The 27,202-nt window shown below is 31.0% G+C and overlaps 1 protein-coding gene across 1 annotated transcript in view; it reads left to right on the top strand.

Moving 5' to 3' along the window:
- The window catches only part of LOC147808286 (uncharacterized), a 79,990-nt gene extending 52,788 nt beyond the window's left edge, over positions 1-27,202 (top strand). The window contains exon 2 of the mRNA XM_087166973.1: positions 27,068-27,202. Coding sequence (XP_087023099.1) covers positions 27,068-27,202 — 135 coding nt within the window. The remainder of the gene's footprint in view (positions 1-27,067) is intronic.

Here is a 27,202-nt window from a genome sequence, read left to right as displayed (position 1 = left end):
TAGGTAAAAATTAGCCATTTTTTGCATGTACGATAAACACTGTAAAAAAAGATTCTATCCCTCAAAACAAAAAATTCTTTGAATATTTCATTTAGAAGGCTATTAACTATGTTTTGAACTATTATCTCGAAAGCAAGTGCTTAGACTACTGAGTTAGGGATCAATGTAGTTACAAAAAAAAAGCAAATTTTTAAAAATTTCCGTTCTTGTCTTCGCGAAAAAACTGGCATAATTGCTTCTGGATTATTACATAACATTTAACCTGCACTTTTCAAAATAAGGAAATATTATTATAGTTATAATAATATCCTTCTGATTGCCTACAACATTGCCAGGAAAATATATTCTTCTAAGTATCAGCTTGTTCTCTACGTGTTCGGGCAGGAAAGATTAATTATTTTTCTTTACGTATAGTCCCGCCGTGGACTTATTGTAAAGACACTGTTCCCAGTAGAAAACCGAAGTCAAACATCACTGACTGCGGTCAATAAGCGGGTGGGTGACCACTTGGATCAGTCAGCGTAAGGACCGAGAGTGCACGGTATCGGTTCTCGTTAAACTGTTCGACCGTAAAGTGCTCGACTTCGCACGCAGGTTGTCTGGCTACCAAAGTAGGGGAGCCATCCCCTCTGCAGAAGATCAAAATTGCGACGGCATGTCTTCGGATCAGCCTCAGGGATGTCTCTCAGACAGTCGCCCATAGCTCATTGTGCAGCTCTAGTGCGACGTGAATTAAACACCTACCTACGTTTTTCGTATGCACATCTTTTTAAGCTTCTTAGAAATTCGAAACGTTTAGTTTCTCCAAACGAAAACCTTAACTAACGATCGAGTAGTTGCTTTTGAATAAATAAATAAAAAGTTTCACTCACTTAGAATTAAAGTAATAATTTTCAAATACCGTTTTTAATAACATAATGAGAAAAGTTATTAGATAAACGTAACTCTTTGTTCGTGATTTTGGTTATTTTATTTTTGATAAGAAAAGTTGAAGAAAAATACTTATTGATTTCTTTTATAAATGTAAATTCGTCTCTTAAATTATTCACCACACTGATATAGAAACAACATTTTTTTATTTTAATTTTGCTACTTTTTTTATTAGTATAACATAAATATCTTCATCTAAATAATCGAAATGCTAAATAAATTCAGAATTATTGACTGCATATAAATATTATACGTATGCAATATTTTTTTATTTCGTTTTATAACTGTCGTTGAACAGACGACCCGATTTTGGGTGTACGACTGCTAATGTTCAACTCCGTAGCCATTTAAATTAGAACCGAATCCAGAAGACAAGTATGGGGAGAAATTTCCCTTCGTGGAAGTCTTATTGACAGAATTAACCAGCATTTGCGTTACGTGGAGAGGAAAAATACGAAAAACTCCCATGCTTAGCTTGGCGTCAAGGAGAGTCTAACCTATGATCCGTCTACCAATAAGGATATTTTAAGTCAACACTGTGGTCGGTGCGAGCCGGGTGCGGAATTCGTATCGACCAGTCATCGTTGGGAGGCGAACCCTCTATTCCCTGCCCCACCACCGCTCGCGCAATATTATAAATACGATTATTAAAGGTTAAAAAATAATCGCAACTATCGGAACTCCTTTTTGAAACTGATGATGAAATGAAAATCATATTTACAAATTAATAACATTTTTATTGTTACCTACATAGATTGCATATCTGTTGCAACTTCGATTTGGAAATACCCATAATGCATTTGGTCTGCGATGCATCTCATATAATAGCAGCTCTTTTCTTCATTCTTTTTTTTCCCCCTTTATTCTTTTCTGTCTTTCTTCTATGGATCTCGAAAAAATGAAAGTTTGCTGAAGCAAATCTGCTTTGTCCATGATACAAAGGTAAGAGAGAGAACTCTTCTTTTGTCACTTACGCTTACGTAAAAAAAAAAGAAGGGGGGGAGTAATACATAATAAATGATGTTGAGGGATAAAATGAATGCAGTATACATGATCCAAATTCGAATGCATTATATTTCCTTCGCGTTATTCCTTAAAATTCTAAGCACACCTTTATTTACTTATTATGAAATTCTTATATCCTTATTATTAAAATTTATATTTCCGAAGAAAAGCTTTTAATAAAAGTTTGAGCAACAGTGGCTCAGGGAAGAGAAAGTTCGCCTTCCAATGAGGCGAACGGGGTTCAAATCCCAGTCGATACGAATTCCGCATCCGGCTTGCACCGACCACAGTGCTGACGTAAAATATCCTCAGTGGTATTCGAATCATAGATTAGAGTCCCTTTGCCGTTAGGCTAACCGTGCGAGGTTCTCGTGGTATTCCTTTCTATATAACGCAAATGCGGGTTAGCTCAATCAAAAAGACAAATTTCTCCCACTACTTGATCCTTGTCTTCTGGATTGGGTTCAAAATGACAAGGCTACGGAGTTGAACATTAATAGTCGTAAACCCATAAAATTGGGTCGGTTGTTCAACGACGGTTATAAAATAAAATAATAAAAGTTTAAAAGTTTTATCTTTTCAAAATATATAAAATTAAAAGAAAAGAAAATGTGTTTTTGAAATCGTTACTATGGTATTTTCTCTAAGAAAAATACGCATGTGTTGGAATTATTACAATGAAATGCTATATGTAGGAATACTTCAGAGTAAAAATATTGGTATAAAACAGAAAAGAAAAAAAAGAAACGAAAATTTTAAGTTGCAATGTATACGTATCAATTCGTGAACATTACAAATCTGTCATGAATAAGCAAAGGTTTTTAGATAAAAGGGACCAATAAATATTTAGATAGTCCATAAACATTTTCGAATATTTGAAAATTTTATTCCCTCACTTGGTTTTTGTTGTATTTAATCCTACACACACTTGGTAACGTCTGCAATATTTATTATTTCATGACAAAAAATAAAAACTGTAACTTTCACTCCAGACAACCTCCTCTTTCGGAATAAATTTTCTTTGAATTGGTGGGCATCCGCGGAAAAGATACTTTACATTACAAAAAAAAAATGGCTGCCTGCCACGTCAGTGTTGGAATAGATGGAAATAAAAAGTTTGCCTTCCACAAAAAAATAAAAAAAAAGGGAATGTGTAGGACATCGTAAAATAGGCGAGGAGAAATGGAAATTTAAGAGACATTTTGAATCAGAAATGGAAACGCCATGTTTGATGTTCAATGCCATGCATTTGAAATGAAAATTTTAAAGCATTTGTGTACTGAATCTTTTATGGCGAGGAATGAAAAAAAACTTTTATATTTTAAAAATTTAAACTAAATATTGTTCTATTAAAATGCTATTGCATTATCATTTATTGATAAATTATTAATAGGAAGATGCAACGGAATAACCCAGACAGCAGAGAGAAAGGAAACTTTTGAACTAGTCTAAATCTAGGTAGGTACTTCGTTTAAGTAGCACTAGAGCTGCACTATGGGCGACGATTGATATTCCAAAATCTACAATAAACTTAATTTTGTAAGAATGTTTCACACTATCTTTTAACATTGACAGATTCGATCATACAATAGGATCAATCTTATTTTCAGAAAGATGTAATCGCTAAAGATCGAAAACTTTTAGCGAACACATTAAGCAGCTAATCTTCAGATTAACTAATTTACTTCGTTAAAGGGCAGAATAAGCTACTTTCCGCATTTTACCCAGGGAATGTTGCATTAATGGCTTATATATTCTTGTCTCATATTCTATCAAATTATATATTGATTCTATTTATTAACTTATTCTATAGATACTGAACAATAAATAAATGATATGTTAATTTGCTTATCAGTAATAATAATTTAAATCAAATTGATTTTTTGTATAATAGTTTTTAAAGTAATTGGTGATTGCTTCTATCAACTAGTGAAATGATTCTATTTATTAATTTTAGATTGCTTCTATGGACTAATGTATATTTGGCATTTTTTTGTAAATCTTAATGTATACAAATTTTTACATTACATTAAACTAGTATTTTTAAATAATGAAGTTGATTTAGTTTTTCTCAAGAAATAAATCTTAAAAAGTTTTGTTTTTAAATTATTTGACTGATTTCAAGCAAATTTTGGACTTCTGTATTGTTATTAAAAACTAAAGTATTATTCATTAAGTCATAAATACGCTCTGAAAATGTGGCTTAAGTACTGTTTAATAATCATATTATTATTGGGTCGGGATAACCTGGTGGTAGGGCGCTAGGTCCATGCCCGAGAGTTCGTGGGTTCGAACCCCACCGGCCGAAGACTCCTCGTGTAGTAAATGATGACTGATGCACGTTAAATCTGTCGAGTTGCAAAGTCCTCCATGTTCCCACAACAAATCAATACCTCTGGGAGTACTGGATTGGAGATCAATCGTTCTTTGATTCAGGTCTAAATTACTATCTGCGAATGAATGTATGCATGAATGGATCCACCCTATAAACGGGTGTGACTTATGGATGTGCCAGAAGTCGAATTCTTGGCCAAAGATGGCGCCACTGGAAAACAAGAACAATCGCACTCCTCTGCCTAAACAGGCATACGTCAACAACATTATTATTATTCCTATCAAATTATCATGAAGTTATCATCTCTGCAGGGAAGAAATATTTTATTTATGTAACTATACAAAATAACTACCAAAAATAATAAATCAAGTGTACAGAAGGTATATAAAACTTAGAAATATAAAAAAAAATGAAATGTTTGCTAGAACCAAAGAATGAATGATGTTCGATGGTCTAGTGAAAATGCGTACCGAGCTTAGTGAGAGATAAGCGTCAATTAGGGCTTAAGCTGAAGAAGAAACATTGTTCGTCATAGTCATTCAAAATGAAGCTGATGTAGAAAGCTTCTTTTATTTCTAGGCATTAAGGTGGTTTTTTCTTATGAAAAACAGATTTTTTTATGTTCACTTAACGATTATACTTATTGAAATATGGCACTAAACATCAGTTTTTTTTTCTTAATCACTTTATTATGAGAATAATAATGATTATTCAACGATTATTGCCAGGTACTGTAATCTAATCTAAGTACGTTAAGCTAAGTAATGGTGTTAGGCTTAACGCAATTTTGAATTTCATAATTTATTACGACAAATTTTCAGGAAGTATTTTACACAAACACTAATTTATGCTGATTTAACAAATTCAATTTATGTTAATTTTTCTAAAGATGTAACTTAAGTAATGAAAATTAAGCGGATACGGACAGAATTACAATACTAGAAACTCAATGTTTTTCAAATTTTTTCCGAATTTAAAGCTCACATAGTTTTATGTGCTCGTTACTATTTTTACTTTATTATATAAAAAAAAGTTTTCAAGCAGATTTCAGTTCGAATAATTCCAAATTGAATTTAAAACTAATCTAATTTTTCAGAGAAGCTTTTTTGCAGAATTTAAAAATTGGAGGGTGAAAATAACTATCCCTCTCCTCGATTTCATGTAGTGTAATTTTAAATAAAATATAAATTAAATATTTTCAAAAAACAAATTTTTCATCGATTTTGTAAGATTTAAAATCAAAATTAAAACCATTAATGAAGGAAACATTTATTAAAAAGTTAATTATAAACATAAAAAGTCACAAAAATTTAAGGAAATTGTATAATAGAGTCTACAGTGCAAGCATGGCCTGGTTGGAAGGGCGCTGAACTCGCGTTCGTGAGAGCGGGAGTTCAAATCCATCCGGCCGAAGACTCCGTGTCTGGTGCACGTTAAATATGTCGATCCCCTGAGCCGCGATTACTCAGGGGATAGAGCGTTCGCCTTCCAATGAGGTGAACCGAGATTGAATCCCAGCCTTGGCTGGTCGTTACGAATCCGCATCCGGCTTGCACCGACCACAGTGCTGACGTGAAATATCCTCGGTGGTAGACGGATCATGGGTAAAAGTCCCTTTGCCGTCAGGCTAACCATGTGAGGTTCTCGTGGTCTTCCTCTTCATGTAACGCAAATACCGGTTAGTTCCATCAAAAATGTCATGCACAATGGCACGTTTCTCCCAATACTTGATCAAGGAGTTCCCTTGTCTTCTGGATTAGGTTCAAAATGACATGGCTACGGCATTGAACGTCAGTAGACGTAAACCCAAAAATTGGGTCGGCCGTTCGACGACGGTTATAAAATGAAATATGTCGAGTTACCAAGTTCTCCATGTTCCCATAACAAATTACATCTCAGGGGGTACTGAATTGGCGATACATCGTTCTCTGGTTCAGGTCAAAATTACGATCTGTGGATGAATGAATGGATGTATGAATGGGTTTGTCCTATAAACGGGTGTGGCGTATGGGTGTGGCAGAAGTCAAATTCTTGGCCATAGATGACGTCACTGGAAAACAAGAACAATCGCACCCCTTGTCTTAATGGCCTACGACAACAATACAGTTTACATTCTACGTTTGTGATAAATTAATAATTAATATATTTTTCTTATTGAATCAATATTTTTATTAATTACTTCATTATTTACAGTTTTGCAAGTTTTGTCATTTTAAAACAATTCTAAAAAAGTAAAAAAAATAAAAATCAGACTTGCGTTTACACACATTATACATTTTTTCAAAAAAATAATAAGTTGTAAAACTTGTGAAATAAAGTAGAAAAAAAAAATCTTGAAACATACTTCTGGAAATTTTGAGAAAACTTTGTTTTGTCCTTAGGGCATGCAGTAAACAAATTTGAACTTCAAAAACATGCCAAAAGAAGTTGGAGCAAATTCCTTACTCATTTTATTTTTTTCCAGCAAAGAAAGTCTAAAAATATTTTTAACCCTATTTCATCTTTTCTAGATTTTAAAAAAGAAAAATATTTGTACGAAGAAAATTGATAAGAAAATCGGAAATTCAGTTTTTATTATAACAGTATTTTTATTGAAAAGAAAAACAAACTACAACCTAAAAGATATGTATATATAAAAAATATTTCTTACGAAAACAACTTGTTATTTAAAGAATTTTTGTTTTAGAAAAATTGTGAATGTATCTTGAAATTATATTGACTTGGCGTTACTTTTTTTTGTTTCTAAAAACAACTTTTACGCCTTTTTGATGCAAGAAAAAATTTTATTTACAGGATTTATCGTTGAAATAATTAAGTAAAAAAAATTAAAATATATTAAATGAGTAATTCCCGTAAAGCGTAATAATTTTAATTTTTCCTTCAACTTAATAATCGGATTTTCGCTTGCTAATTTATAATCTTTAAGCTCCAAATCAACTCTCCAAAAGTCAGCACAGGGTTCAAGATGAAATTTAAGAACACTAGCTCATTAAAATGTAATCAGAATTTCGACCCACTATATATTCTTTTTTGTGATATAATCCTGCTAATATAGATAAAGAGAAAATTGAAATGATCCAACGCAGAGTTTCAATTAATATCTAATTATTATAGCTAATCGAAATTTGTCGAAATTTTTAATCACCGTAAATTTTATTCGGTCGTAAAAGGATGATAGTAACGACTTCTAGTAACGACAAAGAAGCTATTGAAACTTGCATTGTGATCAAGTACAATTAAAATGTGAGCGTTATAGCTAGTCAAAAAATGGCCAGGCCTTTTAATGACGATAAACTCCATTTAACGATGAAATGATATTGCCACGATTTGGCTTTTCAAAACCAGTTATAAAGTAAAATAAGAAATATTCATTCTTTTCTTAATAAAAGGATAAAACAAAATTCAACTGAATAAAAAGTTAAAATATATGAAATTATAAAAAATAAAAAAATATTTTTGTTTGCTTCTGTTTGCCGTTTTGTATACATATTTTTATTTATAGATTTTTTTTGTGTCAGCATATGTACAAAGTTAAATAAAATTGCAAACGTATTTCAATGACTGAGCGAAACTAACAGTGGTTCGAACCGGAACGAACCGAAAACAATTTCGAGGATTTACGAGGACAGTGTGTGGTTTTTTTTTTCTATAGTCTATGAAATTCAACTATGCAACAAAATTAATTAGTTTTGGATGAATATAGTTTTTTTTTTCGAATTTAGATACACTGTAAAAAAAAATCTGCAGTATTACTAGATTGATAGGCGTTTTTATGAAACATGGGTCCTGTAAACTTTTGTAGTAATATTACTGCATTAAATGTAGTAAACATATATTGTTTACTAAATTTAAAACAAAAACGCAATAAGAAACGTTTTTCCAAAATATTACTTCAATAAACTTAATAAGCATAGAATGTTTACTATACAGTAGTTTTACATGAAACATTTTTATAAAATGTTACCGCATTAAACTAGTATGTTTACTAAATTTAATACAGTTACATCACTAGAAATTTTACAACAAAACGTTACGGCATTAAATTTACTAAACATAGTTAGAACACTTAAGTTTAATAAGTTAACGTTACTAGAAAATTTATGGAATCCGAGTTTCATGGAGATATTTCCAATAATATTTTTTTTTTAAATTAACAGAGCACTATTTTTATTTACTAGATAACAATTCAATGCTTAGATTAAATTTTAAGTAGTTTTAAATCAATATTTACTGAAATGAAAAAGTAAAAATAGAAACATAAATAAATTCATTTATATGAAAATATAATTATATAAAAATAAATTTATATTTAGTGTTAAGTATTTGTTATTTGGCAAGGAATTTGTTATTTTCAAGGCAATTTGTCTCATTTTCGATTAAAGTTATTCGATTGTGATATGGAAATATTCCTTCTCAGAGGATTCCTAATAGAGAAATAAGCAGATTAAGTAATTAGAATGATAATTTTGGCAGAATAGAGAATTAAGTTGAAGCAAGAAGTTTACGCCGCAAATTAAAGTTTGTTTATTCATGAAATTGCTCTCTTTTGCGGAGAAGGCGCCTCAAGGAATGTTAATTATTGCGACAACGGCATTTGAGGTCGAAGAAGAATATTTTTTTTTAATTTTGAATTCCACTCCCGGACTTTTAAGTTAATGACATTCCTTCGTGATATCGCCAAAGTGTTTTAATATTCAATTATCTTTTAACTATAAAGTGAAACAATGTCAAACTTGAAAGTTTAAAAAAATAATAATTTGAGCTAAATGCGATTTAGACTAAATGTTTAACGGTTTCAATTTGAGAATAAAGCTAACATATAATGATAGGTAAGCAGAAATAATCTTTTGAAATAATGATAAAAAAACATCTAAACATATGTATAACTTATCATCAGAATATTATACAGAGGATTTTAAATAATTAGACAAATTAAAAATTAAAGATAATTAGTTATTCTAAAAACAAAATTAGTTTGTAAGTCAAACCTACACATAACACTAAAATAATATTAAGACGAATTTAAATTAGGCTTAACAGAATTAAGGCTGATGGAAATTATACATACATTATAAAATTTAATACAATTGGAAGAAGTTTAAAAATCAAAATGTATGTTTTTTGTTGCACGACTGAAAACATGCAATACGATAGTCATTTTTCAAATAAGAACCGTTTTGCGATGTATTAAAAGAAGCACAAACTAAACTTTATCAAGCTAAAATATGAACATTTATGCTCTTTTTCACATGGTCATCATTAACATTGAAACATTTGTCAAGTCTGGCACCAGCTCTTGGATCCAATTATCAAAGAACGCTGCCTCCTGAACATTAAACCAGTAGAGAATCTGATTGATAGAGATTCCATTGCTAAAGAATCTGGAATCCGATATCATCATCCATCAAAAACCTCCGTGAAAGAGATGCGTGTACCAAAGAGACAATGACTCTGTGTGGGGTGGTATCTCTTTGGGTGGATGCACAGACTTGCATATCTTTCCACGTGAAACCATTTTCCCACGTGTTCTCACGTGAATAGAGACGGCATCCTTGATGTTTATGTGCGCCCTTATGCTGGTGCAATAGGTGATGATCGTGAATTCGTGATACAGGAAGATAACGCAACACCGCACAGGGATGATTATCTTAGAATGATTATCCATAAAATAATTCAACGTATGGAGTGACCAGGGCGATCACCTGACTTAAATCCTATTGAGCGTGTTTGGGCTGCTTTAGGCAGAAACTACTCTCAATCCTCCTCCTCTGACCCTTGGCACAATTGCTCACACAGAACAATGCCTCACACATAAAAACGAAACTGGTAGACCGAATAATTGAAAGCATCATACATAGCTGTGTGTACTGTATTGCTGCTAGAGGTGATCATATTCCATTCTGAAGATAATTTTTCTTGTTCCAAACATCTGATTTATTAATTTCATACATATCATAATTTTTGTAACACCACAACTGCATGGTTAATACTTTTTATGCTGTTTCATAAATTTTTGCGTGCATTAAATTATGATGGGTGCCAGTTTCATTTAATACCAAGCGTAATTTTTTAGTTAAGGTCATTTTTGTGCTTTTTCCTCAATTTATGACAGTCAAGCTCGACGCTCGAATTCAGTTTCTACGACTTGCACCCTGGGGATACTGGAAAATCCTCTTACATTTAGCAAGTATCTTTCTTCTTTGTCGAACCAAAACTATTGTTTTGTCAATTTCTATACCTTTAATCATACTTTATTCGCGTTGATTTGTTTCAAACAATCTAATTTATTCATTCTAAATAATTCATTCTAATGGATACTGCACATCATAGTGTGTTTCATGCATTAGTGGATTTTTATCTTTAGAGCAAATTTTTATTCTTCCAATATTTAATTAGCATTTTGTAATCATAACCGTCTCTGTCAAGATATATGTAGTGAGCTGCGGTGGCTCAGGAGATAAAGTGCTCGCATTCCATCGCGGTGAACTAGGTTCGAAACTCAACGATGGTTTTTCAATCTGAATTCTGCCAGTGTCTCACACCAACCACAATTCTGAAGCAAAATATTCTCAGTGATAGGGGGATCGTAAGCAGTTCGGCTAACCGTGGAAGCGTTTCGTAGTTTTTCTTCCCATATATTAGTTTCATCTATAAATCCTTCTTGAAGGCTAGTTTTGTCAAATTTATAATCCAGAAATACCCTTGGATGTGGCTTAAAACTGTAGGCTATAGAATTGAACATTGATAGCAATAAACCCTCAAATGGGTCGGTTATTTTCGGTTACTGCTTATACCATAAAAAAAGACATTGATAACAGATGGCGCTGCTGAAGCTTTACACCTACACTGTTCAATATTACGTAAGAAAGACAGTTGATTCTATCCGTTTGTCTCGTCTAGCTATGTTTTGTATATGTCTAATAAATATGTGATTGTTAATAGATGTATTTTCCTCTAATCACTGTACCACAACCGAAAGACGTTTGAATAGTAGTACAAATAGTAATAGGCACTGAAACATGCGCAAAGCTATGAAATTGTTAAATTTAACGTTTTCAAAGGACATTTTATTTAAGTTGGTAATCAAAAGACTGTTTATAAAAGTAATAATCATATTAAAATGTGCAAAGCTATGAAATTGTTAAATTTAACGCTTTTAAAGGACATTTTATTTAAGTTGGTAATTAAAAGACTGTTTATAAAAGTAATAATCATATTAAAATGTGCAAAGCTATGAAATTGTTAAATTTAACGCTTTTAAAGGACATTTTATTTAAGTTGGTAATTAAAAGACTGTTTATAAAAGTAATAATCATATTAAAATGTGCAAAGCTATGAAATTGTTAAATTTAACGTTTTCAAAGGACATTTTTTTTAAGTTGGTAATTAAAAGACTGTTTATAAAAGTAATAATCATATTAAAATGTGCAAAGCTATGAAATTGTTAAATTTAACGCTTTTAAAGAACGTTTTTTTTAAGTTGGTAATTAAAAGACTGTTTATAAAAGTAATAATCATATTAAAATGTGCAAAGCTATGAAATTGTTAAATTTAACGCTTTTAAAGGACGTTTTATTTAAGTTGGTAATTAAAAGACTGTTTAATAAGAAAAAAATTAATAATCATATTAAAATGTGCAAAGCTATAAAATTGTTAAATTTAACGCTTTTAAAGGACATTTTATTTAAGTTGGTAATTAAAAGACTGTTTATAAAAGTAATAATCATATTAAAATGTGCAAAGCTATGAAATTGTTAAATTTAACGTTTTCAAAGGACATTTTTTTTAAGTTGGTAATTAAAAGACTGTTTATAAAAGTAATAATCATATTAAAATGTGCAAAGCTATGAAATTGTTAAATTTAACGCTTTTAAAGAACGTTTTTTTTTAAGTTGGTAATTAAAAGACTGTTTATAAAAGTAATAATCATATTAAAATGTGCAAAGCTATGAAATTGTTAAATTTAACGCTTTTAAAGGACGTTTTATTTAAGTTGGTAATTAAAAGACTGTTTAATAAGAAAAAAATTAATAATCATATTAAAATGTGCAAAGCTATGAAATTGTTAAATTTAACGCTTTTAAAGGACGTTTTTTTTAAGTTGGTAATTAAAAGACTGTTTATAAAAGTAATAATCATACTAAAATGTGCAAAGCTATGAAATTGTTAAATTTAACGCTTTTAAAGAACGTTTTTTTAAGTTGGTAATTAAAAGACTGTTTATAAAAGTAATAATCATATTAAAATGTGCAAAGCTATGAAATTGTTAAATTTAACGCTTTTAAAGGACATTTTATTTAAGTTGGTAATTAAAAGACTGTTTATAAAAGTAATAATCATCTTAACATGTACAAAGAAATGAAATTTAACGCTTTTAAAGGACATTTTAAAATTGTCCATGGAAAGCGATCTTCCCAAAAATAGTCTCAGCCTGTGATGTTGCCACTATGTTTCTATAAGAAAAAATTGTAAATTTAAAAACTGAAACATAATTTGTTTGAAGTGTCACATTAAAGGATATGTAGGGTGGCAAAATAATTTTGTAATACATAATCATAAGACCTTATCTGTTTATAAGCGGAATGAAATTTTGTCATATAAGCATTCAAAGGTATGCGCTCAGTAATAGTGTTAAAAAAATTATTATCATGGTTAGAGTGACAGTACCAAACATTTCAAATGGAATCCCTCTTCTTCTCTTCATCGAAACATAATTTTTACAGTAAAACTTATAAATTTTGGTACAAAAAAGAACATTTCATTAATTTTTGATGCGTCAGTTACTCAGTTCTACTAAACGCTTTAATGATAAAAGGAAAAATATTGAAAGCTGCATCTTTACTTTTGTCTCAGCGCCGGCATATATTATCATTCCAATAAAAAAAATTTACTGTGATGAACACGCTTACCTTTGTAATAAAATAGGAGTTGCCATTTGAAAATTTTGAAATTCTTTAACTGTAAAACTGATTAATCGCTTTAAACACTTAAAAAAAACTACCAAAATCAACGCATTTTTTCTGCATCTAGAAAGTCTTAACTTCTCAAATGGTCCGATAATAATTTTATTTATTTCCTCTCCGGAAACAAAGTTTAATTGCCAAATATAGAATTTAAAAATAAAATAAAAAACTTGAATATTGTTTCTATGTTATCAAACAAAATTCCACTATTTCCAAACGATAAGAAATCATAATCTATATTGTTAATCTCCAGACTAAAATTTTTGAAAGCTGTACTCATTATATAACTCTTGCAAATATTTGTTAAAAACTCTTTTTCGGAAGCATAAGCAATATTAAAAGTGAAATAAACCCGAAAACAAATTAATATTGCTCCAAATCGGGAATAAATGGTTTTTCTTCTCGTAAAGAAAATTCTGACATATAGAACTTAACTGTGTGTTTAATGCATGTAATAAAGTTCCAAAAGCTTATAAAAGTGAGCAAACGATGTAAATATTTTATCGGAGGTTACAAGAGTTTCTTTTGGGACATATTAGAGGGATACAATCTTATTTTGTATTTGCTCATTTCGAGTGACAGATAAGTAAGAAGAGTTGCAGTAGTGACTCAATTAGGAGAAGTAAGAAGGTTATATTGTTTCCAGCAAAATAAAATATCGTCTGCTTAAGGAAATCGTTTGGGGAAATTAACTTTTTTGGACAATTTTGTTTTGATATTAAATGCAATCTGATATATAAAACTAGATATTTCATGGGGGGAAAGTTAAGTGTGGTTGATAATTTCGCTAAATAGTTGCAATACATACTCTGCTACTATGTTTTTTTTATTACAATGCCATTCTGCGTTACATTTTAAAATTAAGTTATTTAGAAAGGTGGTCCAATCTTATTATCTTGTGCAAATAACATTAATATACTCTCATAAATTACTATGAAAGAGATCTGTTAAATCATTTAGAACTTAACGATCAGCTTCATGCACAATGAGATGCAAGCAAGAATAGTATTTAATATATCCATCCGATTGGGAAGCAGAAATATTAAATTACGGCTGTGAACTCAAATTTGTTTGAACAATATAATGTTATAACATTATAAATGTTATTTTAAAAAATAATTACTTAGAAAAATTACTTATGTTCACCAATAGATCTAAATATTTATAATACTAATAGATAATAATATTTGGAAGTGGGAAGTGGAGGTACAAGCGTAAGCAAACGGAATTCTTTTTAGTACATCTATAATAAGAGAATAATTTTAACTTAAGTAAACAATCTTTTTTCTGTCAAAAAAAAAAAAAAACAATTATTGCGAAGGGGTTGGTGAGAGGCAGCGAACGGGGGTTTAGTCCCCTATTAAAAAAATATATAAAAGGAAGTATTGTCAAAGAAAAATTTTGCATAAAAAACTTTAAAACACCAGCGAGAGCCGTGATGTCTCAGGGGATAGAGTGCTCGCCTTCCAATGAGGTGATCCGGGTTCGAATCACAGAAATGGCTGGTCGATATAAACTTCGCATCCGGCTTGCACCGATCACAGTGATGACGTAAAATATCCTGAGTGGTAGACGGGTCATTGGTTAGAGTCTCTTTGCTGCCAGGCTAACAGTAGGAGGTTTTCGTGGTTTTGTACGCAAATGCGGGTTAGTTCGGTCAAAAAGACTTTCACAACGGCTACTTCCTCCACATACTTGATCCAGGAATTCCTTTGTCTTCTGAATTGGGTTCAAAATGACAGGGCTACGGAGTTGAACATTAGTAGTCGTAAACCCCAAAAAGTGGGTCGGCTGTTCAATGACGGTTATAAAATAAAATAGAACACCAGCGAATTTCTATGGTTATGATAAATGAATGAATTTTGTAAGGGTGAGTTACAATAATCGCCAAAAATAGATCACCCATAGGAAGTGGTCTTTTACTGAAAAAGGAATGAATAAAATCCTATTTTCTTTCATAGTCTAAGAATATCTTTTTCAGGTACTTTTTCATTGCATTGAAAGAATTAATTTCGGTTATCTTTTTCTTTCTTTGAAAAAATTCACTTAAAAATCGAAAAAGAAAAAAACATTACTCAGTAAGTTTACTTTGGCGACTTTATCGCCTGTATCTGCGAGATGGAAAAGTACTCTTTTTCAAGATCTGAATAATATATATAGTTCCTTCACCAGGAGTTGGCACTTGGCTCCACCTCCTCGGACGAATGGTTCATTTCCACGCAGAAATAAGAGGAGAAACATCTCCGCACCTGAAAATGAGACAACCGTTATTGCGCGCCAAACGCAAACAATGAATTCTTTTCCAGTCACCTACTTCGCTTTATTATCTGCCATTATACCTTTCGTTACTCTAGCTAATTAAATATATTGCAGCAAAATGTCTCAAAAAAGGACAAACTTTTCACTCAAAAGAGAGAAATATCATCAAATTTATGAAATAATTAATGTTAAAAAAAGTCCACATAAAGATTGCGAAATAAATATTTTTGTCATGCGATCAACAAATAGCATTCTTGTTCAGGATTGTTCACATCCTTCTCCCAAAAATAGCGAAATAGTATCGTCGGATACCACGTGATGAAGGCGGAGACAAGTGCCAACTCCTGATGAACGAACTATGACTACTTTCTGTGACAGAGTTTAAATAAATTAAATATTAAAGCCGTAGTTCAATCGTCATGAAAAAGTTAATTTTGTTGGTGAAATTCTTTCTACAATTTCTTGATAATCAGTTGTTAAGATAAATTTCAATCATATTTAGACACTTTTTGAACTTCTTATTTTTCTTTATTTTATAATGATGACTCACTTAAATTGTAATTTAGGGTTCTGAATATTTTGTAATATATATTTATTTTTCATTTTTTGTCTCAATTTTCTGCACAGAACTCCTAATGCCTATATACTCATAGTTTTCGTAAAACTGAATTATGTAGAGCAATAAGAAAAAATCTTCAACTTTGACATAAAATAACTAAAAAAACTAATGGTCGCATCCAAAACCTTTTGATAAAGGAATATTATTTGAACATTTTCCTAGAAATGTGCAAATTTTCATAATGTTTCTAACAGTTTCTAAGTTATGATATGCTAAACAGTTAGGCTCTTTTTTTTAAAAAAAAAGTGAAATAAAATAGGAATCTGCAACTAAGAAAGCTAATATTAAAATGATTCTTTGCCACTTTGTATTTTGTCATTGTATACAACGTGTTTCATATAATTTCAGGTCTATATTCAACAATGTAGTTTGCCGGTAACAATTCTTTTCCTCCTTTCGAAATAAATAAAAGTTAAAACAGCGATTAAAGTCGAAAACTATACATGTAATGAAGATAAATATCGATAAGACCAAAGCAAATTGATTCATCAATTAACTTAATTTGATGAAGCTATTTCAATGATAGAGGGTCATTGTTATCCTCCTTCATTGAAAAAAAAACAGTTCGAGCGTAGGGAAAAAGAAGAAAAAAAAAGTCCCTTTAATGAATAATGGGGAAAAGTAGAAAGAAACTGCCTACATGCACTTCGTTAGAAAACTTGTGTCCTACCCTGCAGTAAAAGGTAAGGAAAAAAATTACCCTTATCCGTAAGAATAAAATAGGAAATTCTTAATTAGCATCTGGCCGTTAATTAGTCGCTGATTTATTACGCAATATATATTTTTTCGGAATCAAACTAGATTAATCACTTATTGTCGATTTTATTCTACGATTAATTCCATTTAACTATGATTCTTTTTCCTTTTAAATAACTGCAAAAAAAAACTTTTACAGAATATTCGATCATTAATTTCATTCTTAAATTTGTTTTTTTAAACAACTAGGGTGCTTCACTCACAGCTCGCTTCGCTCACCAGCTGCCAACTCCAAGATTGGTACTCAATAATTTTTTTTCTTCTTTTAAACTATACTGTTTTACATCAAATTCAAAGATTCTAAAAATTTTTATTTTGTCGACTGTTATTTTGAGAAATTTAGCTACTGCTAAAGTGCCCGATTCTATTGAGATAAAATTTTTAACTTAAACATTTAGTCCGGCTGTTATTGTAATTTACACTACAATGTTCTTTTTTTTTTTTTTTTTTTTTTAGTTACTAAAAAAATAGTTGGATATTTTTATGTAAAGAAATTATATCTAGCATTAGTGTGAAAAATGAATTTCTGATAATGCTGTACGATTTTGTGGTCACCATTTTAATTTCATATGTTGTTGTTAATTTACGTCGCACTAGAGCTTCACAATGGGCTATTAGCGACGGTCTGGGAAACATCCCGGAGGATGATCTGAAGTGATGCCATCACAATTTTGATCCTCTGCGGAGGGGATGGCACCACCGTTTCGGTAGCCCGACGACCTGCGCGCGAAGTCGAGCACTTTACGGTAGCACAGTTTAACGAGGACCAATACCGCATACCCTCGGTCCCTACACAGACTGATCCAAGTGGTCACCCACCAGCACACTGACCGTAGCCAGTGATGCTTGACTTCGGTGATCTGCTGGGAACCGTGTCTTAACGATCAGTCCACTGCGGGACTAATTTCATATGTACTCTGGGTACAGTTTTATACATTATTAAAAAAAATACATACAATTTACGTCCCGCAGTGGTCTGACACGGTTTCCGGTAGAACCGGTAGTATAGTATCACTAGCTACTGTCAGTAAACGGGTGGGCGACCACTTGGATCAGCCTACGTAGTGACCGAGGGTGCGCGGTATAGGTCCTCGTTAAACTGTTTTACCATAAAATGCTCGACTTCGCGTACAGATCATCGGGCTATCAAAGCGGAGCCAACCCCTTCTGCAGAGGATCAAAATTTTGATGGCATGTCTTCGGATCATCCTCCGGGATGTCTCCCAGACTGTCGCCAATAGCCCATTGTATAGCTCTAGTGCGAAGTAAATTAAATTCCTACATACATACATACTATTTGCATTTTTGTAATTGCAAAATGACTTATAAATTTAAACACCGTTTTAAGTATGTTTACCATAAATTGTTGGGTAGAAAGGATTATTATAAGATTACTTTAAAACAAAGAAACTCCACTTGTAGGTCTTACATTTGGAATAAAAACCAAAATAAAAAATTTAAGAAAGAATTTTTATGATATACTATGATACAATGATATTAATGGTAAACACGTTTAAATTAGTGACAATTCCCGCAGTGGACTGATCGTTAAGACACGGTTCCCAGCAGATCACCGGAGTCAAGCATCACTGGCTGCGGTCAGTGTGCGGGTGGGTAACCTCTTGGATCAGTCTGCGTAGGGACCAAGAGTGTGCGGTATGGGTCCTCGTTAAACTGTTCTACCGTAAAGTGCTCGACTTCCCGTATAGGTCGTCGGGCTACCGAAGCGGGAGTGCCATTCCCTCTGCAGAGGATCAAAACGGTGATGGCATGTCTTCGGATCATCCTCAGGGATGTTTCCCAGACAGTCGCCTATAGCCCATTGTGCAGCTCTAGTGCGACGTAAATTAACTACAACAACAACAACAAATTAGTGACAAAAAAGATTTAGAAAATTCCATGAGTAAAATTTGATTCACAGGTTAAGGATACATAATTTTTTTGTGCTATTTTTAGGTAATGTTTTGCAATATTATGTTCAAACGATATATTTAGAATATTTCAAAGAACGGTTTTTTTTCAAGTGATATCAGTTTTTCTAACATATATAGACGTTCAGTTATAACTCGTGAAAGGCAGCACCGACTTGGATCGTGTTTTTACCATAGGAGATTCAAGATCCGACTTGGATCTTCTATAGTTTGCAAATATTTATGAGGTGGTTTGAAGACAAACATCACTTTCTGTCGTCATTCAGTTCGAATGCAATGTAAGAAACTGGCCTCTAGATGGCACTCTAACTTTCTTTTAGGTTTTTTTTGTTTCCAAAGAGAGTGGAGTCGAGATTATTAAAAAAATGATGATGGCGGTATTTTGATAAATGTCTTGGTTAAATTTTTTCTGTGATGTGTCGTTATTTATGTCTGTTTTGTGCATCTCTAACTTGTGAATAAATCATTTAAGATGCAAGCTACTAGTCTTTTTTGTGAAAGTTTAAAAGTCTTTACAGCAATATTGAAAATACGAAATATCATCATTTAAAACCATTATTACAAATTTATGTATTTTTTAATATCTTTTGAATAGCTTTTCACCGTTGATCAAATATGCTAATTCATTAGTGCAGACGATATTTGAATTTACTAAATCAGACTCAAGAACGTACTTTCTCCGTATAAACATAACTTTTTTCGACGGCTTTCTGTCTCCCCAAAATATAGAGGGTAGTCACAATCTGGGAGTGTAAGGTATACAATTTCTTAACCTCATCTTAAATAATCTAGTTTTACTTGGCAAAATATAACATTTGAGAGAAATTGGTTGAGTTGTTTCTGTGAAATCGAATTTTCGAAAACACTTGATTTCTGAGAAACGATTCAACCGATTTCGCTCAGATTTTGTATCTTGCCATACAAAACTAGATATTTTAAAACGATGTAAACATTTTTACACCTTACAAAATGTTCTCGACTGAAATAAAACAGTAAAAAATAATAAACATTTACTAAAATTTGTAAACAACGTGGATATTTCATTAGTCAGTAATATCACCAAAATCATACCGCATTCGCCCGTTTTGACAAGAATTAGACTGTTCGAATTTCTTATACTCTAAGGTAATCGAATCAAACTCATTTTATGATAATATAAAAAAGTTCTAGATGTACATCCCCTGGTCAAATTATTAAACGCACTATAAGATTCTATGTAAAATCTTAATTATCACGTGATACTATACAGCTTTATGGTTTTGCACTTGTTTACGTTCTTGTATCAATTAGTTAAATTAGACAATATCTAATATTGATTAAATTAGACGACATATTATATTAATATAGAACATTTATTATATCAGTATATTATAATAATTAGATCAAGTTATCAGACGCACTGCAGTTTTTTAATAATGACATGGTTTGCACGTATTAATATGCAATACTTTTATATTTAAGCAAACATGTAACGGGTTTTAATTCAAGAGATTATTTTCATATACTTCCCATTTGTATTTATTTTTAACGTATTGCATTGCAATGTTAAACCATTGATACGCGAACATAAACAAGTGCAAACCGCGTAAAAACAATACAGCTGTATATAGTTTCACCTGATAATTAAGATTTTGCATAAAATCTTATAGTGCGTCTAATAGTTTGGTCACGGATTGTAACTAAAGATATTAATCTAGGTAATAAAAAAAAATCAGGGTGTTACTTCAATAAATCAGTAAGCAGCAAAAGTAGATGCAGAAACAGCACACGAAATTTTAGAATATTTTTAATGTGAGAAGAGCTTATAAATGCCTAACTCTTACGTTTTCATAACTGAACTATAAATCGATATTCGGGACCTCCTCACATTTTCCTAAACAATATTTTTCAAAAAGCTAAAAGGAAAAGCCCAATATCAGTTCCAAGCTCAATTCGATTTTCAGAATAAAGAATATATAGTTCCTTTTCGATTCACCCTTCCCAAAGATAACACTACATCACAGTAGAAATGTTCGATTTCTTAGAAGTGAGACTGTTGATTAAGTCTTAGCTTTTCGGTTTATCGAAGAAATACGCTAGGGAATTCCCTCCCTCCTTCCACAGTCGCACACACCCCCGAAGCACAGGGGAAGGGAAGAAAGGAAAAGAAGTTTAACAATATTCAAATCTGTCCAATACTTCACAATAAGGGGATAAAGACACTTATCATAATAATCCTATGCAACGATTTTTAAAAATCAAATACTTTGATTTTAATTCAGAAAAAATTAATAAAGAAAATATGCAAAAATTATAAAATATATGATAAAAAAGAGTAGTGGTATTTATTTTTTTTGCAATATATATACTAACCAACTATGTCTTAGGATTCCATCTTAATGGTTCGAGGGGTTGACCTCAAATATGATAATTAATTGGTACAGTAAATATTTTAATTTCAAAATCAGGCATAAAAAACATATTTTCTCTGAATAAACATACTTTCTTTTCGATGGATTCAAAATTCCTGCCCCCAAAATATAGGGGGCAGGGTCAGTCTGGGAAATAGGGTCCTTATTGTTTGGTCAGGAGACTAATCTAAAATTTGGACCCCCTGAAGTTAATTTAATTTTTTACGTATTTCGCCTATCTCGAGAAATTTTTAAGCAAATTGAAAAAAAAATTTCTCACAATTATAAAATTTGCTTATCCAAGGATAATTAACATGCAAAATACAAATTCTAGCAAATATTTATTATTTTTAATTGTTTTATTTTAGTCGAAAAAGTTTTGTAATGTATTAAAAATTTTACATTTTAAAGTATCTAATTTTATCTAAGATGATGTAAAAAATTGTATACCTTGCAATTCAAATTTCTTTTCGAATTATTTACTAACCAACTATTAAATACTAAACTTTTTAACAAAATTAAATACTAAACTTTTGATAAAATTTGATTTCAGTAGTGTGAAAAATAATAACGAAAATATATTTTTAAAAAATTAAAAACTATGATAAGAGCGCATATTTTTATTGATTTGCAGCACTTTGAAGACTTTCTCATTGAAATCCCTCGCAATAAATTTTAAGAGTAAAATACTATAATTTCAAAAATGAATGAAGAAAATAACATAGCAGATAATGAAATTGAAATAATGAAGAAAATAACATAGCAGATTGGTCCGATATCAAAAAATCAATTACCTCAAATTTTGCACGATTTTGGGCGTAAATTTAATTAGAATGAAGCTAAAACATTTTTTTTTACTGTGGCCACGACAACTTATCTGAAAGCCCTTTAGTTTCATTTATATGAACGCAGATTCCGAAGCAAGTAACATTAGTTTTGCGCCCCTTCAGAATGACGCATGCATTTGAACCAGACATGCATTTTTCGACCACCGTCATCTCCTTGGTTGCCACGGTTTCACTTGTTACCCTCATCCATTTGCTTACTTATAATTTTCTTATTTTATATTATAACCGTCGTTGAACAGCCGACCCAATTTTGTGTTTACGACTACTAATGTTCAACCTCGTATCCTTGTCATTTTGAACCCATCCAGAAGACAAGGAAACTCCCAGATCAGTACCCCCGAATGCATGATTTGTTACGGGAACAAGGAGGATTTTGTGACTCGACAGATTTAACGTACATCAGTCACCATTTACTACACGCGGAGTCTTCGGCAGGCGGGGATCGAACCCATGAGCTCCTGGTGCAGTGCCCTATCAACCAGGTTATTCTGGTCCATTTTTTTTAATTAACAATTTAATTTTTCTTGCTTCTAACCAGCTCTATTTTCATCATTCATGTGCTTTCATCTAGAAAACGAGCGTCGTATTCAGGCGCTCGAGACTTGTCTTCTTTAAAATTGCAATTAGGAAGCAAAAAAAATTTTTTTCCGATTTTTAAGTATATTTTCCATTTAAGTTTTCTTGAGACTTTAAGAACGTTCTACAAAGGACAAATACCTTGCAAGAATCAATCTCTATAGAGATTCGATCATAGATCTAAAACTGTCAAGAGATTTTACAGTTTTTTTTTTTCGTTTAATGAATTTCTGATTTTTTCTATTGCAGTGTTATTTAATGATTTCCTTAACACATTAAAATTTCGCGAGAAATATATTTTTCTTTAAAGCCAATTTATTTTAATAATCGAAACAATCTTATCTAATATGTTTAATTATATACATAAAGACACTTAAAAATATATATAATATTTAAAAATATTCTTGAATCATTAACAATTCAAAGACATTAAAATTCATCAGACATTAACAATCATAAACAATTCGCAATTCTATCATTTAGCATCTTTCAAATTCTTTTTTTTTCTATTAGTAGTCATGGATTTTCCCTGCTCAAATTTCAAATTTCAGGAATTGCTCAAATTCTGTCTGGAAATTTTTCTTCTTCCGTCAAATCAACTGTTTAGACGTTTTTTTTTTTTAAATTTAACGTCTGCTCTCTTTAAAGAACAACTAGAAATGTCTCGAAGATTCTTAATAGAGGAGTTAATAGAGTGGGATTCTTAATAGTGTGAGATTCTTAATAGAGTAGATGTAGGAAAGAAGCACAAGAATTAAACTGAAAATTTTTTTATTTTAATTCAAAATATATTAGTAATGATGCGCTTAAAAAAGTTGAAATTTCAACGAATTTGTAGTTTATGCATTATTTAATACCCGTGTCAAAATTCTTCATTATGACTTTGCATATTGATATTTTTTGTACGAAATAAATTGGGGAATTGTAAAAAAAAAATACCTAAAATTTATTTTATGGTTCATTTAAAAAATTTGTAAATTTCTAGAACACCATGCAAAATGCTAAAAAACCAGAATTTAAACATAGGAGACTAAACGAAAAACACCACTTTTGTCTAAAATATTATTAAACACTAAGTAAACAAACAAAAAATTACATCTTATTTTTGCGATTCTATTCCCCTTTTTTCAAAAATATTTTCTGGAGAGTTTTCCTAACTCAAAAATACTCACTTTTTTTCAAACTAAAACAATTTAAATTTATTTCGAATACTTTTTTCAGAGAAAATTTCAGAACATTTTTAAAGTACTATTTCAAGAAATGATTCTGTTTGCTTAAAATGTGTAAGTTTTCGAGATACAAAAATAGGAATTTATTTTCTGAACTGCCACACGAAGCATTAAAACTAACTAATTTGGGATTTAAAACAAATTTCTTCTCAATCTGAACGTGTTATTAAGAAAAATTATTACAGGTTCCAAACATGTTGGCTTCCAAAGGCTAATTTAAAAATTTTATTCCTAATGTGTCTCTAATAATATTAAATTCAATTTACACTTAAACTTAAAATTTCAGAATCTATATTTACTACACTTTCAAACGAAATCACTGCTCTACACTAAATAAATGGCAATATTTAGTGTTAATGTTTGTTAAAAAAAAAAAAGTGTTTATCTCCTATAAAAGTTGAAATTTTAACTTGTTACAGTAAAGTGCCAAAGTGTAAAATAACATTTTTAAGAATGAGTGCTTCAAAAAATACTCATGCGTGAAAAATGTATCTTTCGCATTGCAAAGTTGCCACCCTCAACATTAAAGCTATGTTAAATTAAAACTCAACATTAAAACTATGTTGAACTATGTCAACCGCGGCCTTCCCCGCTTTTTTGCTCCAGTGGGTCTAAAAAGCAATATCTTTTTTTATTGTATTGTCATCACTCATTCGAATCACGTGGGCCATCCAATTCCTTCTATTTATTTTTATGTATTTAATAATATCGGGTTGGTTATAACTCTTGTACAGTTCAAAGTTAAATCTCCTTCTACTGTTATTGTTTTCATTTACACCACCTAGTATACTCCGCAAAATCTTTCTCTCAAACAGTGCAATACAATTTTCCTCCAGTTTTGTCATTGTCTAAGCTTCAGAAGCAATGTTTCAATTAAACTGAAAACTACCGTATTGCGGCATTTTTATCCAATTTTTAATTCGATTTACTGGATTTAATACCATTTTGATGCTCTAAGACAGGGATGGCTGGCGAGCCAATGGCACGCATGCCATTTATGGCACGCGACACAATATTTTGGGCACGCCACCGATCACAATTGTTATTGCACTATGAATTGTTATTACACATTGTGTTATGAAGCATATGTAACAATTAAATTAAAATTCACAAAAAAAAATAATAATAAACCAATATTAGTAATAAAATTAACAATTTATGCTAAAAACAATTAATAACCATAAAAAACAAGCTAACAATAAATAACTAGCAAAAAAAAATTAACAGTCCTGCTTAAACTAACATCTTACAACCTAATATAAGTTATTTGTCATCTAATCTGCAACAACAGAAGTCACACTGATGTTACTTTAAGTTGAATTACGCGTATAACTGAGACATTGCAAAATGTATTTTTTTTCAATTTAAATAAAGAGTTTTAAGTTGATAGTATTTAGTATTATTTTCCCAGTAATCAGGAAGTCAAAATTTTTTGTCGGCACGTCTATGACCTCATTAAAAAATTTTTTTAGAAAAAATGGCACGTTGGTGTATAAAGGTTCGCCATCCTTGTTCTAAGAGAAACTAAAATTGCTTATTTTCTTTTAAAAAAAATAATGAATAAACAAAATAAAATAAATAGCTTATGTGCTCTTTTCTTTTCCTTATTAAATTCCTTAAATGGTAATAACCCCTTAAAGTAAGTATTTCTGAAATACTTAAGTAACCACAATTTTTAACTTTTATAAAATACAACTTTTTTGCACCAAAAATTCAGAAATAGTCTTAATTTTATTTTAACTCCTTTTGATTGTCAAAAAGAGATATCGAGAAAAAAAAATTTTTAACCTCTCAATTTCCTTGAAAAAAGTAATGGGATTCAAAATGGGATGTGTGTAAACTTTGAAATTCAATACCGTAATAATAAATCATGCAAATGTGTTTGAATTTTTCTAACGTGTTTTTATTAGAAAAATAAAGGTAGCACCACAAAAGAAAACAGATTGTATTTGAAAACAAAGGGCTCAATATTGATTTATACAAACATCCATCAAAATGTAAAGTTACACAATCAAATTGGAATAAAGCGCAACTGAATATTCTATTTCAGAACAGCTCTCCTGCGTGGTTCTTTTTCGATATTCCACACTATATACAGTATCAGGAGAGGCGAAATAGTCATGAAATATATAATACCTCTCTGGATTTGATTCTACAAAAGTTGCGTTTAAAAATTTTTAAATTCTTCAGTGACATTATGTAGAGCGTTTTTGGCAAGTAGTCCATAAATTTTGAATACCGCAAACTTCAGATTCCGAAACTTCGAAATAATAAAAAAAAATCAAACTAAATTTTAAATGTTTTTTTAAACAATTTTATTAATTCTCTAATAAATTGTAAAAAAATATATTCTGTATTAATCATATCAGTTAGACCACTACATGAAGAGTTCGTTTCAATAAATCGAGAGAATGTCGACTTTCACCGGTGAATGTCAATAAACACTTTTGTGAATGTCGGAAATATTTGTTATATCCGATTTTGTATTAATTTATTCGTTGGTATAACTATATTTATTCGATATTTTAATATCTGTCCATGATAGACTAGGAGAAACATTAGTGTGCTGAGTATTGGTTAAATTCGTACTGGGCAGTGACACTTGACCTTAAAAAAGGTTGAGGTAGGGCATACCGGGCAAATGTAGACCGGGCAGTGGCACTTGACCTTAAAAAAAACATATGGCATACCGAGCAGTAGCACTTAACTAGACCTAGTACATTTCGTACATTTACCAAAGCGACTGTGTGATTGTCATCATTCACCTTGAGATTGTTAAAACAACATTAAGTTATTTAAAAACAACCGGATTTAAAACTAATATTGAAAATACTGCATTATCGAATGGTAAGCATATAATAAAACATTTGAATTTAAGCAGGAAAAATATTTTGCCAATAGTCAGGACCCAATGTTTTCTTAAAACACCTTCTGCAATTACAATGAATACAGATGTCAATTTAATATTGTGTTTAGATTATGGCAAATTTACACCATATATATTCATCCCTTTATCTAGTTCTTATGATAGTGTAATTTGTCTTCTTTAACACTAAACATACCATAACCGATCAAATGACCGTTTAAGAACGTTTGCTGCATTGAAAACGCGTTTGTCATCTTATCGCTTTTGACACATTTGACTTCATGGCTTTTTCCAACAATTATATACAGTTAATATTCTATTATTATTAATTCTTTGCATTTTGTTTGTTTGAATATACAGATGGATGACAAAACAATACGAACACCTGTGAAAAAGTGTGGCTTATTTCACACCTGCAGTACAGCCACGCCACCTGCAACAGAAGTCTGCCACCTAGTGAGCGTGAAGAGGAAGCTATCAGTCTCTCAACATTAG

The sequence above is a fragment of the Parasteatoda tepidariorum genome, chromosome 6 (genome assembly GCF_982258835.1).
Source record: "Parasteatoda tepidariorum strain Cologne lab strain chromosome 6, Ptep-v5.0, whole genome shotgun sequence".
NCBI lineage: Eukaryota > Metazoa > Arthropoda > Arachnida > Araneae > Theridiidae > Parasteatoda > Parasteatoda tepidariorum.
Note: the sequence above shows the minus strand (reverse complement) of the source record. Positions and strands in the feature narration are given on the sequence as shown.